Source organism: Lygodium microphyllum, chromosome 26, assembly GCF_053477565.2.
Source record: "Lygodium microphyllum isolate KBCC chromosome 26, Lygodium_microphyllum_v1.1.10, whole genome shotgun sequence".
Classification (NCBI taxonomy): domain Eukaryota; kingdom Viridiplantae; phylum Streptophyta; class Polypodiopsida; order Schizaeales; family Lygodiaceae; genus Lygodium; species Lygodium microphyllum.
Genome location: NC_141160.1, coordinates 72,812,901 through 72,827,514, shown reverse-complemented (window position 1 = coordinate 72,827,514; position 14,614 = coordinate 72,812,901). Strand labels below are relative to the sequence as shown.

Here is a 14,614-nt window from a genome sequence, read left to right as displayed (position 1 = left end):
CATCAGAATAATGATATGATGTTGATTTTCAAACAGTCGCAACCAGAATTCTCAGAGTATGAAGATCTTCTGTGCACAATCGAAGAAGCTCTTGAGTGTGTGGAATGAATACAAACTGGGGAATTTATTGTTACCTCCCACCTGTTCAGCAGAAAGTAGTCTGGGCTTCAACAATGGTGTTGATGCAAGCTCAGAGCATTGTGTGCATGGGATACCTTTCTTGCAGCACATGCAGGTGAATACCGTGTTGGCATCTGCAAATCACAAAGTAGTCTTCCAGGTAATTTAAGAAAGAGCCCAAAATTCTGTGTTACCCTGTTATCTCTTGTAAATTGAGAAGGTAGATCAGCATAGAGTTGGATAAGACCAACCATATAACATGGGAAATACATAACCGACCTTTCCCAAACACATTGTAGGGTTCAATCAAGTGAGGAAATGTTTTGGCCTTTTCATTCATCCAAATTCAGATTTACTAGTGTCTTTTTAGCAATGTTTTTGTTCGAGTGTATTCAAATTCCAGCTCTAGAAAAGTCACTGATAAAGGCCTGGACATTCAGCATCCTGTATTCCCAGATATAAGGGCAATAAATATAGCAGGCTTAGTATATTCTTTCGAAGGTTTGCAAACTTGGTTTAAAACTTCCAACAATTTGGAATTTCGAAATCTAGTATGAAATCTCATCAGCACACCAATCTGAAGCTCATGGCAACATGGTCAGGCTTTTATCTTTAAAGAGTTTGGATCTTCCTTTTAAATGTGTCATAATGGTTAATGCTGTTTGGCATGTCATAGCTGTCTATTTGCTCTCTGATGGGGATTGTGAGACAAGAATGTCTAACCTGGAATCTTGCAGCCCTGCCCATCTAAAAGCTCCCTTAGAGTTTTGAGATTTTTTCTGTTCATCTGAACAATATACATAATGACCAATGTTATTTGGCATGTGTGCATTGCCATAGCCATTTATTCTCTCTCTGCTGGAGATGTGAGACAAGAATGTGCAATGAGTTAAGAATAACATGTTCTAACCTATCTATTCATCCCCAATTTCTAATCAACTTTACACTGTAAGCTTGATCTATGAAAGTTGGATGACCGATGAGCACTACGCCTCCTTGGTGTGCAGTTTGCCTTGGCTGTTCTATGGGGGGGAAGCTTACATGGCCTCCTTGTATCATATAAAATACTAGACATCTTCTCTGAGACCTAATTTACTCTCTTCTCTAAGGCCTAATTTACTTCTGGGCTACCTGTGGTGGATCTACTGCCTTCTCTTCCAATATGGTATATGAATCCTTTGCTATGTCCATTTATATTTCATTGCTTAGTGGGTCCTGCCAAGCAACAACTGAAGGAAGCATCCCTCTATATTTTGTATCATGGGTTTTGTCAAGGAACAGCTAAAAGGATGAGACATTTGATCATACTAGCGCTTACAGTCCTGAATAAATGTAACCTCCAACACCCCACCGCAACTATCTTCTAACCAGGATATCAAGTCTAATGAAAGTATTCCTCCATAGGAAATTTGTATGTGAATTTATTGTACTGTACTGCTTTCTTCCGGGGCAAAATGACTAAGAACCATTACAAGGCCACATCATGCACCCAAAGTTTACTTTTTTAATTGTTTAAACATAATTAAAGCATGTTTGATATCATTTGTAAATAAACATTGTTAAGATGCTAAGGTAAAAGGTCCATGTCATTCAGTTTTTCTAAATAAAGAAAATAACCATTCTTTTAAAATATACCATTGAGGCAAAATATCCCAAATACAAAACTAGCTTTCTAAGGGATTTCTAGAAAAGTAACATCCATATACAACAAAAGGAAGTTTATTATGAAGAGTTAATGGAAACGAATCAAGAGGCAAATACAAGGACGACATGAAAACTAATCAAGATTTATTACAAGGACCACATGAAAATCAATCGAAATCTTTGTGCTCCCAAACCATTGTACGGTTCACGATGAATGAAAGTGCTAGACTCTTAGATCTAGAGAAAAGCATCTCCTCATATTGTTTGAATTGCCTTTAGGTATTTTATAATCAAAGCAGAGCTATAGATGGTAGCTAATACCTGGCATCATCGGTTGGTATATTTGACTTGCCACATGTAGTCATGGCATAGATTTTCTAGAGATATCTATTGTGGACTCTACAACATTTGGATAGGGAATATCTAGTATCTTTGCAAGAGATGGAAGTAGCTTGGCATGGGAATCTTGCTTGATAGTTGTCTAGAGATGAGCCTCCTTGAATATTTTCATACCCATAGATTCGTCATCTGTTCACAACGAACAACGGACAGTCCATTGGGTCATTATGATAGTTTCTATTGTGCTGTGAAACACAATCTAAAGGCCTCTCCTCTAAATCTCCCAAGTCCTAGCATGGGACATATTTGTGTCACCTTCGACTCTCCACATCTAAGACAAGTGATTGGAACCCTTATATAACCAAGCCAAGTGCAAATTATTAAGTGATTATGAACTAGCAACCATAGAAAAAGCGGAATATTTCTTGGATTTACAATTTCCGTTCAATATTCTACTTGAAGAGCCTTTGAAATACCTTGTTTAATCTAGTGTTGAGTACCATGTGGCATTACTATGGTCTTGCTCATTTGGATCCCCCTTCCAAGGTGTTGTATCTCAAAAATGGAACATTCCACGTTCTCTTTAAGAAGCATGTTTCAAAACTCACTCTCTAGGGTCCCATTGTAATCTCTAGTAATCCATCGTGGACACATATCTCTAATGTTTCTTACGTGTTGCAAAGCTAGGTCCCTTCATAGCAACATTGCACTATTGTGCGGAGCAGCTTCATGAGGGAAGAAAAGTTAACATGCTATTGTTTCTTTCTCCCCCACTTAGTTGGTTTTGGGATGTTGCATTACCCACATCTCCCCCCCCTCCCCCACCCTGGACCACCACCACCACAAACCCCTCCCTCTTTTCTTTTTCTTTTCCCTTTTGCTTTTCCTTTTCGGTAATAGTATAGTTGTCATGTACGAAAGGTACGGTACAGTACAATAAAATATGGTACTAAATGGTACCTTAAGATTTTATAAGGTATGGTATGATATTAGTACGAAAAAAAGATAACTTGATTATTTTGGACTAAAGATAATAGAATAGATATTTCAAGTCTAAATAGCAATGCTATTAGAGTATATAAGATGAGTACTTGAGGGTAACATGCCAAAACCTAATCCACCACCACAAACCCCTCGCTCTTTTTTTCTTTTTCTTTTTCCTTTTCCTTTTCGGTAATAGTATAGTTGTCATGTACGAAAGGTACGGTACGGTACAATAAAATATGGTACTAAATGGTACCTTAAGATTTTATCAGGTATGGTATGATATTAGTACGAAAAAAAGATAACTTGATTATTTTGGACTAAAGATAATAGAATAGATATTTCAAGTCTAAATAACAATGCTATTAGAGTATATAAGATGAGTACTTGAGGGTAACATGCCAAAACCTAATGTTGCATGCACAACATGCGCTACGACTACCTACAACTTATAACCACATAGATGGGAGTGGATACATCATACATGCATGATCATACAAATAAGAGAAGTGTAGGCTTGAGAGAGAAGGTTGAGAGAATTTGTTTGAATCTCAAATAACCTAATCTCATGGGAGAATCATATTAATATAAGGAGTATTTAGTTCATCCCAAAGTGTAGTTCGAATGGGAAACATATATCCATTAAGTTGATACCTTATGGTACTAATACGTAAGGTACGGTACTTAAAGTATGGTTTAGTATCAAACCTTTTGTACGTGGTACTAGTGCAACTATGGGTAATAGATCCATAACTCCCTCTCTCTTTTTTCTATCGTTATATGTAATTGTATTAATCATGAAAAAAAGTATTAAGATTGCATGATTACATGTTTACAAGCCAACCTATTATTACTACAGATTTCCACCACGCTTGACCTTTCTGGAGACTCTAGGTGGCGTTGCCCTTCTAGACAAGCCAGTCCTTATTGTGAATAATTAAATCATATATTTGATTGGCTAAAGCATGACCCAAAAGTAGCTCGTAAAGAGGTTGAGATAGCATTCCACAAATTGCAATAGCCCCACTAGCAAGGAGAAGAGCATCAACAACAATGGCTAGTCCTAGACATGCCATCCTATTTGTCATCAGTCTTTGTTCCTATTTGCCTTGCTAGGAGAGAGGCTTTAAAATAGCCAACACTTCCACTCTCAAAGAGTTTTCCACCTCCCGATCCAAAGGCGGGTGCCAATAAGATTTAACAAGGACCAATCTTCAAGAGAGGATATGATGATTCAACAACATGGAAAACTTAAGATGGAAAGGTTGTTTAGCATTAACCCGTGCCACTATGAGGCAAAAATCCTAGTGGTCCCATGCTTAATACCTTAAGTCTCAAGGAAAAACCTTGCAATCAAAGACCAGGGTTGCCTACCCTTGGCTCAAAGCCTAGAAGAGTGATGAACAAAGAGCAATCGTATGTGTCTCCAAGTCTAGAACAACCCCATTGCCCATTCTTTTGAGAGTGCAACCATGGTGCCAAGAGATCGAGGAGATACCCATCCATGTAGAATCTTTTTTCCAAAGCAAAAACTGGATAGATTGAGTAGTTCGCCATAAATGAGACTTCAGCCAAGGGAGCAAGGAAAGGTAATTTGAAACCATCAGTATCATGATTGTTTGCGCTATTTTTAATCTTACATAGAAAGTCCAAGCTTGTGGTCTCCTATATACAAACTTACCCATAATACACGAGGAGATCCAATCGATTAGCACTTTAGGCGAAACCTGCACCCCCAAAGGACAAGCATACACAAAATTGGGTGTATTGGAAAAATAGTATGCATACATATAGTTCCATGAACCATGTACCAAATTGTAGCTCTTTGATACACCCACACTTCTCTATGGGGCACTCATTTGGAGACTAAATCTCTATCACACAAGAAGACAACCATTGACAAATTATAATTGACCAAAGGGGAGTTTTATAATGGATGAGAGTATATGGAGCAACCATTGATCACGAAGGTATCATGTATGATATGAGAAAAGAGCTCAACCCCACACAAGATCATAAGAGTGGAGATAGAAACAACACTATGTTGGTTGAGGCCCTGCTCTAGGCAGTGAATTTCTTACATAGATAATGGGAGCTACCTCAAGATAGATACTCACGATTAGCAATGGCCTCATCTACATAGTATTGAAGGGTGAAAAACATTGTTGGTATGTTCAGATGGGTATGTGGATGTGTTTACATGGTTTGCAAATCAATAGAATTACTCCTCTATGACCATAATTTGGATTGCTACACACTTGAGCTTAGCCAATCAAAGCTGAACCATGTGATCAAAATAGACATATTGAGATTAGATTAGATATATACATGTCTTAGATTACACAACATGAGGATGCCACATTATTAGAGCTATTTCCTTCAACTCATTAAGGAGATCATGGGATTGAGCTATATGAGTACTCTTACCACATGGATTCTGAACAACTATTAGGCACCTCCACACCTCAACACATCACTTATAAGAATTTAGATAGGTAGATGGGAGTATATGGAGATTGAGGACTACATATGCCAACTCTGCCAAAGAACTAGGGATCAAGGAGAATTACATCTCTCGATATATAGTATATTATGATATTCGAGGTAGATACCATTGTCTATTTCAAGAGGGTTTTGGTTCTCTAATAGGTGATGCAATTTGAGGATTAGAGATTATTGGGATTCTTTTAAAGCTATGGAATAGAAGCGCCCTAGTAGCCAGGCATGATTAGACAAAGGGTTATTTTTTACTTTTTCACTACCACGTAGTTGAAGCCACCACTGTTGTGATATACAACAAGTGGGCCTACTTTGTAGAGGAGCCTTATCTTCAAGGGTTATTTTCTTGGACAAAGCATTGGCGCTCAATTGAGCAAGACATCCACATCCACATAGAAGGAGGCCTAGATACCCTTATCATATACAAATTAGAGCCATCATTGGGCACGCTACAAAAGACAAATGCCAAGATACCTCACTTACAGAGAGCTATATTTCCACAGAAGGCAAATGCCAAAACGCCTTACCCACAAAGAGCTACATTTTTACTTAAGGGAGATATTTTGTCGAGGACAGAGCATTTCTTTCTTTCTTCTTTCTTAGTAGTATCACTTACATTTGCACCACATATATATTTTTACAAAGTATATCACTTGACATTTGGTCTCATATGCATATCTTTTATCTTTTAAGACTAGAGATAACACTTCTTTGTATGTTTTGTTGTAGTCTCATAGGCTACATTGGCCTTTAAGTCACATTAATATCCTCCTAACTTTTTTTTCCAGTAATAGTAGCAAGGGTCTTGTCAATTAATATGGTCAGGTCATCTCCTAAGGCTTGCATAAGAGGGGAGAAAGACATGAAATACAATGGAATATGGAGCCAATCGGAACATGTAATTGACTTAAACATGTAGAGCTACATTGATAAACTATGAGAGATTTACAAAATGTAGAACAAGCAAGAAACCATTTAGAAGAAATCTAGAGCATGTATTGATGAAATAATAAGCACCATGTAGGAGGGCATGCAAGTTGATATGGCACAGATACTATCAAAATGTAAGGAAAAAATGAAAGGGCAACTCTATGCACAATTGGAAAGAGAACATTAAAAGGGTTTGCATGAAAGAAATGTGATCATATGGACCTAAGAGAAGAACTTACGGAATGCAAAACGCAAATGGAGATAGTAAAAGAAGACATGTGGCCTTAGTCATGCATAGTAAGGGGGACTAGAGGATCTAGACGAGTTGTAAGATTATCTAAGGAGTTTCATGATCACATACAAGTTGTACATCGAGATAATAAAACACAATACATATGGATTCAAGTATGCAAAGGTGGACTCAAGTTATACATAGCAATTTGCTACTCTCCACTAGGTGATTCTAGGTATGCACCATAGGGAGATACAATAAAGCAATCCCCTTACATGCCATTGTATGAGGATATTTTACGATTTCTAATATGGATGACATCTTACTAAGTCAAATAACTTAATGCATGCACGGTTTCTACCCAAATAGTGATGTATGATACATATGACACCATGTATTGAGAAATTGCCTTAGAGAGTACAAACATGCAAAGATAATCACATATGACACTGAGGAGATAACAAAATATGGAAGGCATTTCATTGCACAAGGGGGAGTACACAAAGGATTTGCATCTTTAATGGCATGTCACAATGGCCACGTTCAAGAGGGCTCACATGTTGGAATCCCAAGGGAGGATCGAGTACAATATACTATTTGATGGGTCACCCTCTTTGTTGCCAGATATCATTGACTATACTCTTTCAGGAAAACCTATTGGTTTAGCAATGAATCATGCATATTTGAGTTTTAGAATGATAGGAGGTACACCAAGAGCTCACTTGCCACTCCGAATTCGAAACACCCTAGATATCAATTTCCATAGGAGATGGCTCGTGTACATAGAGCTACAATATATGATGAAATGTTTACTATGGACTCATAGTGCTCTTTGGATGGGATCATGATAACACAATGCTAGGAGGAGTTTTGCATGCGTCACTGGGATATGCCTTCCCTCATAATAAGGCTTATTCCACCCCACCGCAGAGAACTACCCACAAAACCATTGGTATGGTTATGAGTGTCGCAAGATACAAAGCTAAAGCACAAGATAGATACTAGAGATACTATAGATAAGCAAGCCCAATTGATCTTTCAACACCTAGTGTGAAGAAATAATTAAGCATATTTAGCTAAATTGAAGACAAAGATATACCATTTGTTTTTAGGGCAAGACAACAAGAGGGCATGGAAAAAGTTTCGAGATGGACAAACAAGTATTTGAATCACAACATCAAAGGCAAGCTATAGCTATTCAAAGAGCATATACAATGTAGAAGGCCAACCCCCTATGTCTCCTCTCTAGGGGTCTCATTCATCTTGCAATTTGTACTTCACCATAGGATGGTGATATAGTTGATTCATAGATTACAACATGGGAAGGCACAACATCATGATGGCTTGATTGGGAAACTTTTTACACATGCATATGAAATTCTTACTCCTTATTGAGGCACTTTTTTAATTGAGCCATGTGTGAGGGATTCCCAACTAGTTGGGTAGACCATACCATTGTACCACTCTTTAAGAGTGGGGAACCTATGCCACTACTAGAGAAATATAAGATGATCATGATTGGTCACTACTTGGCCAAGATATATGGCTACATTTCAGAGCGTGGACTCAATACATGGGCAAAGAAGCTCACATATACTAATACCCATTTTGTTGTATGTAGATGATGTGGTATTGATTGTAGACTCTTCCAAGGGCTTGCAAAGACACTAGGTGCATTGCAAATGTTTGCATGGATAGAGGATTGATAGTGAGCCTTCGACTTACTAAGATGATGGTGTTTAATACTACACAAGCTTGGGTGACCTAAGCAAGACATTAGTTTACTTTAGAAGGGGATATGGTTGAGTACACTACATCCTATGTATATTTGGGAGGTCACATTTATATGACCTATGTTTTCACTGTGAGATGCAACAATAATTTGCTAGTATGTTGGATAGAGGTTATGCATCACTATGAGCACTTGAAGAAAAATGCTCTAGGTGGGGGTTGGTTGAGTATGCTAGAACTTATGTATATCTAGGGGTCACATTTACATGACCTATGTTTTCATTGTGAGATGCACTAGCTGTTAGATTGGATAGAGGTTATGTAGCAGTTTGAGCATTTGAGGAAAAGTGTGCATATGCCCAATTCCAAAAAACCTGAACTAATTTATGGTCATTTGATACATTGATTACCCAATCTTTCTCTACATATTTCCAATATGGAGGGGGGGGGGGGGGGGGGTGGCGGCAGGCAGGTCTTTGCAAAATGACCTAAAAGAGTATTGAGAGGCTACTATTGATGATGATTGCTTGCATGATATGGAGCATACCATCCATACCCATGAGATTATCAAAGTAGATATTAGGGAAGCATCTATGGTCATGGAGGCGTATTGACTTCCTATGAACAATTAGCAGAGAATGGGATACACATTGTTGGTATGCAAAGATGTAGTAATGGTTCAAGACACATGGATTAGAAATGGATGCACTCCCACCAATATAGTATAGTTTGGATTTCTGATACTTGGATCTCACTCATACAGAGTAAAATTGAGTTATCAAGCTAGATATTATGAAGATTGATACAAATCGTACATGTGCACACCCCCTAGAGTCTCTTGGCACGAAGATGATATAGTATCAATGCTATTTCTTACATGTATAAGAAAAGGGATTCATTGTCAAGCTAGTGTACATGGATATCCACATCTCCCATGGTATTGGATCGATAGGGATATCATCACACTAGCTTAGGATTGAGAGAGGAAGATGTGCACATATATCCAAGGATGCATGCATTTGCCAGTTATGTCACCAAAAGAGGTTGAACCTCTAGCATTTTGTTTGCAAATATACTGCATATTATGATATCAAAGGAAGATTTCATTGCCTTTTCAAGGAGGGATTTGGGCCTCTCCATAGGTGATACAGTACAAGGATCGGAGATGTTGAGCTAAAGCTTTAGACATACAAAGAGAAAGCTTCTAAGGAGCAGGACAACGAAAAAGGCAGAGTTAGTGAATCAACATGTTCTTACAAAATTTTTATGCACTAGATGGAGAGCTAGCCCACTAGACATTACCATTACAACAATGCCATCACACCATCCATGAGTCTAAGCGGTCAGAACAGACCAAGTAGCCACACTCCATAAAGTGTAGCATCCACTACCTTGTCATTGTGCTCGACACCCTTACCTTCAGTAGATTCAATCCATCCTCACACATCATCACGATGAGTACCTCCCTTTAGTGGGCACAATGACTTGGAGCACCCCGTGGTAGATATTCTTGCCTCCAGGAGGGTACATTGTTCTTAGAGAGTAATGTTGATCAAGGTCCTACTCCTCAAATGTTTCTCTTTGTGTCTACAGAGCTCCAATAAGGATAGTTCAAGGCATCTTTGATTCTCATACTCCATCACCTTGTTGAGAGGTGCAAACCCCTCTTAGAAAAGGCAATGATATCTATTTGATCTCATAATATATAGTACACCTGCAGATAAACTGCTCCTTGAACTCCTAGTGGCATAATTAGCAAATGTATGCATCCTTAGACATTTGTATATTATCCTATCTCAATCCTAAGTTGGTGTGATGGTGTCAATATCTATCCAATAGCATTTCATATCCCATATGAGAGGTGGACATCCATGTAGGCTAGCCTAACAATAAATCCCTCTATCAAAATGTATACGAAGTGACATTGATACTATCCCATCTTTGTAACAAGGGGCTCTAAGGGGTGCACCCATGTATGATATGTATATCAATCTTCACAATGTCTGAATTGATAGTGGGATTCCACTCAGTATGACTAAAATCTAAGTATAGGAAATCCAGGCTATATTGTAATGGTGGAAGTGTATCCGTCTCTAATCCATGTGTCTTAAACCATTATTGAATCTTTGCATACTGGTAGCGTGTCTATCCAATCTCAAATAACTAGTTGGATGAATTCAATGCTAATCACATATATCTATACCTTGAGAGCTCTCATATCCTCTGTGGGAATGTCACTAAAATAATGCCTTGATGACCACATGTGCTGCTCCAATCTCTACTCTAATAATCTCATGTACCAATGGTGTGCTTCATATCATGTGAGCAATCATCACTAATGGATATTAATACTCTTCTAGGTCTTTTTGCAAAGACTTGGAACCCATATTAGGGATCTCTAACAATGTCGGGTAACTAATACTTCAAATAGAATTAACCACATGTGCATTTTTCCCTCAACTGCTCCAAGTGTTTCATGCCCTCTATCCAACCTAATAACTCTTGCATCCCCCAATGGAAATGTAGGTCTTGCAAATGTAGCCCCAAAATATACATAGGATCTAGTGTGCTCAACTATACCCCTCCAAGAGTAAATTGATGCCATGTTTGGGTGACCCAAGCTTGTTTGGTATTAAACACCATCACCTTGGTCTTTCGAGATGATTTATTGTCAATCCTTTATCCATGCAAAATGCATGCATTGCATCCATGTGTCTCTACAAGTCTTGGGAGAGTCCACAACTAATAACACGTTAGCTGCATACAACAAGATGGGTATCAATGTGCTAGCCAAGCTTGCACCTAGTCCCCCTAATCTATCCACATAATGTGAAAGATCATTGCTAAAATTACCAAATAGAGTAGGGGGTACTTTGTTGAAGGCCTTGTGGAAATCCACAAAGCACTAATAAATCCTCTTCCCATGTGCCCTACCCTCCATAATAGCTTTGAGGGTGAAAATATGATTGATCAAAGTGAACCATGTCCCTTGAAGCCTACTTACCCTTGTGCCCTATGTCTCTCTACCTGCTGAGCTCATGTTCTCAAATACAGCCATATATCTTGCCCAAGTATTAACAAGCCATGATCATCCTATAGTTCTCTAGTACCATAGAATCATGATCATTTTGTAGTTCTCCAGTACCATAGGATTCCCACTCTTAAAGTACAATACAATGGTATGCTCAGTCCAACTTGCAAGAAAGCCCTCACACAATGACTCGATAATAAAATGTTCTATAGCTAGGCCATCATAGTCTTGTGCTTTTCCATGTTGTAATTAAATCACCTCTATGGGAAGACATAGGGGGCTAGAATTGTACATTGTATAAGTTCTTTGCATAGTTGTACCATGTCTCTAGTGTTGTGATTGGGATACTCAATTTCTATTTCTTGAAACACTTCACATGCCCTCTTGTTGTTTCACCCAAAATGCTCTTTGTATATCTCTACCCCCAACTTGGATAGATTTTCTTGTTTCTTTCTTCATATTAGGCATCTAAAAATCAATCAAGCATGCCTGTGTGTAGTATCTCTTATAGCTATATCTTACAACTTCGTCTATATCTTATAACACCCATCCATCATACCAACTATTTTGAGGTGCAATACTTCATGGTGGGTTCGAAGAAGCCATAGTATGAGGGAAGGGATGTGTTGTCGATTCATGCAAAACTTTTCCCAATCTTAACTAGAGAGAGAGAGAGAGAGAGAGAGAGAGAGAGAGAGAGAGAGAGAGAGAGAGAGAGAGAGAGAGAGAGAGAGAGAGAGAGAGAGAGAGAGAGAGAGAGAGAGAGAGAGAGAAATAAAGAAATATTTACATTTTCCAAAAGCCAAAATGGCCTATGAGATAAAGAAATGAATACATTTGAACATGTTATCTCAACTAGAGAACAACAATGAAAATGAAAATGACTAACTATGATTATTTGCAACTATTGGCTATCGTCATTTACAAAATGATCTCTTGATGGTCCTTCAACTAATAGATAAGATCCCACCCTGATCAATATGACTCTCTAGAAACAACGTATCCTCAGTTTGAGTTCCTGATATCAAGCATGTGCACATTTTTCTGCAAGTGTTTCAAGTGTTGCATAACCTCTATCCAACCTAGAAACTGTTGCATCTCATAATAAAAATGTAGGTCTAGGAAATGTGACTCCTATATATACATAAGATCTAGGATACTCAACCATATCCCCGTCAAGAGTAAACTAATGTCCCGGTAAGGTCACCTAAGCTTGTGTGGTATCAAACACCATCACCTTGGTCTTTCAAAGGTTTGCCACCATCAATCTTCTGTTTATGCAAAATGTTTGCAGTGCATCCACGTGTATCTGCAAGCCCTCGCATGAATCCACAATTAGTAGTACATCATCCACATACAACAAGATGTGGATATAATTATGTCAACCAAGCTAGTCCTTCTAAACTATCCACATGATCTAAGATCTCATCAACATAGAAAAAGTGGGCATCCCTACTTCCCCCAATAGTATTGTCCATTATATTAGAAAGTCCTCCATTATGAGTGGGGTGCCTAGCTACCTTTCTTCATCTCCCATGTCCTCTTGCTATCTAGCCCCAAAAACAACTAGTATATCTCTACCTCTAATTTAGCCAAATATGCCCATTTCTTTCTTTGTACTAGGTGTCAGAAAATCAATCAAGCCTGCCTATGTGTAGTATCTCTAGTAACTATCGCACACTCTATGTGTCTCATGACACCCATCATCATACCAACTATTTTGTGGAGCAATACTTTGTGGCAAGATGGAGGAAGCCACAGTATGAGGAAAGGCATGTGCCACTGAAGCATGCAAAACTTATCCCAACCTTGTTGTGATTTCCTCCAAAGAGCAATATGGGTCCACAAAAAAAATCCCCATCATATTCTACAATTCTATATATATGAGCCATCTCCTATAGAAACTAGTATCTAGGATATATATATAAACTGGAGTGATAAGTGAGCTCTAGGTGCCACCTCCTACCATCTCAAATATGCATGATCTCCTACTAAACCAATAGGTCTACCTAAAAGGGCAAAATCTAATATCTAATAGCAAAGAGGGTGACCCCATCAAATAGTCTGCTGTACTCAATCCCCCCTTGGGTTCCAACGTGTAAGCCCTCCTAAACTTAGCCATTGTGGCATGCCATTAATGATGACCATCTAGTGTGCACTTCCCAATGTGATGAAGTATCTACCATTCTCTATTATTTCCTCATTTTCATATGGTGATCTTTGCATGTTCATATCCTTTAGGGCAATCTCTCAATACATGGCATCATTTGTGCCATACATCACTATCTGGGAAGTGCATGTGCATGCATTAAAACCTTCAACTATAGTAGTATCTATCCCATATTGGCATATCATAAAATATCCTCATATAGTGGTATGTAAGAGAACTCCTTCACTGCATTCGTGATGGTGCATACCTAGAATTGACTAGTGGAAAGTGGCAAACTTTGCATAACTCTCTAAGTCGATCTTTACATAGTCAAATTAATAGTCATTGTGCCTCAATATCTCTGTGTTGATGTGCACTCAATCATAGAGCTCCTCTCCCTGAATAGTACAACTACTCCTCCAAATCCTCTAATCCCTCCCACTATGTGTGACTGGGGATGAAAAATCAACTCCTATCTATATCATTGTACCTCTAGTAAATGCCTATAATCTCATTGGCGTGTCTCAAAACACACAACACTATCTAAATTTCTAAAAGTGTCCTCAAAATAACCAGTATCCCTTTAGAGATTTCCATTACAATTCCACACTGTAAATCTTAATGTCTCATGGCCCACGCAGCATCATTTGGAATGATGATTGGTGATAATCACCCATTCATCATGATACACTACAAAGTTCCCCTCATGAGCTTTGAGGACTTGATGCATGTGTTGTTTAATATGTGCTATTGGCTAGAATGAGGTCTTCATCCAAACATATCTTCTCCACTTTTAAAGCTCCCCCTTGGACAAGAAAACCCTCTTTTGTTCCATGTTCTCAAACCTAAGAATTAAGACATTCATTCTACCCACACACCATACATCCATGATTGGCATGTGATTTGCACCTATTTTTTCCTTGAATGTTTTTGCATTTTGGGAGGTGCCCTTCTG

The 14,614-nt window shown here is 38.4% G+C and overlaps 1 protein-coding gene across 2 annotated transcripts in view; it reads left to right on the top strand.

Moving 5' to 3' along the window:
* LOC148013404 (uncharacterized) overlaps positions 1 to 729 on the top strand; it is a 170,333-nt gene extending 169,604 nt beyond the window's left edge. The window contains exon 23 of one of the 2 annotated variants that reach the window (XM_087668199.1): positions 37 to 729. In XM_087668199.1, coding sequence (XP_087524325.1) covers positions 37 to 108 — 72 coding nt within the window. In that variant the 3' untranslated portion in view covers positions 109 to 729. The remainder of the gene's footprint in view (positions 1 to 36) is intronic. The other variant, XM_087668200.1, reaches the window with a different exon arrangement.
* The last annotated feature ends 13,885 nt before the right edge of the window (positions 730 to 14,614 follow it).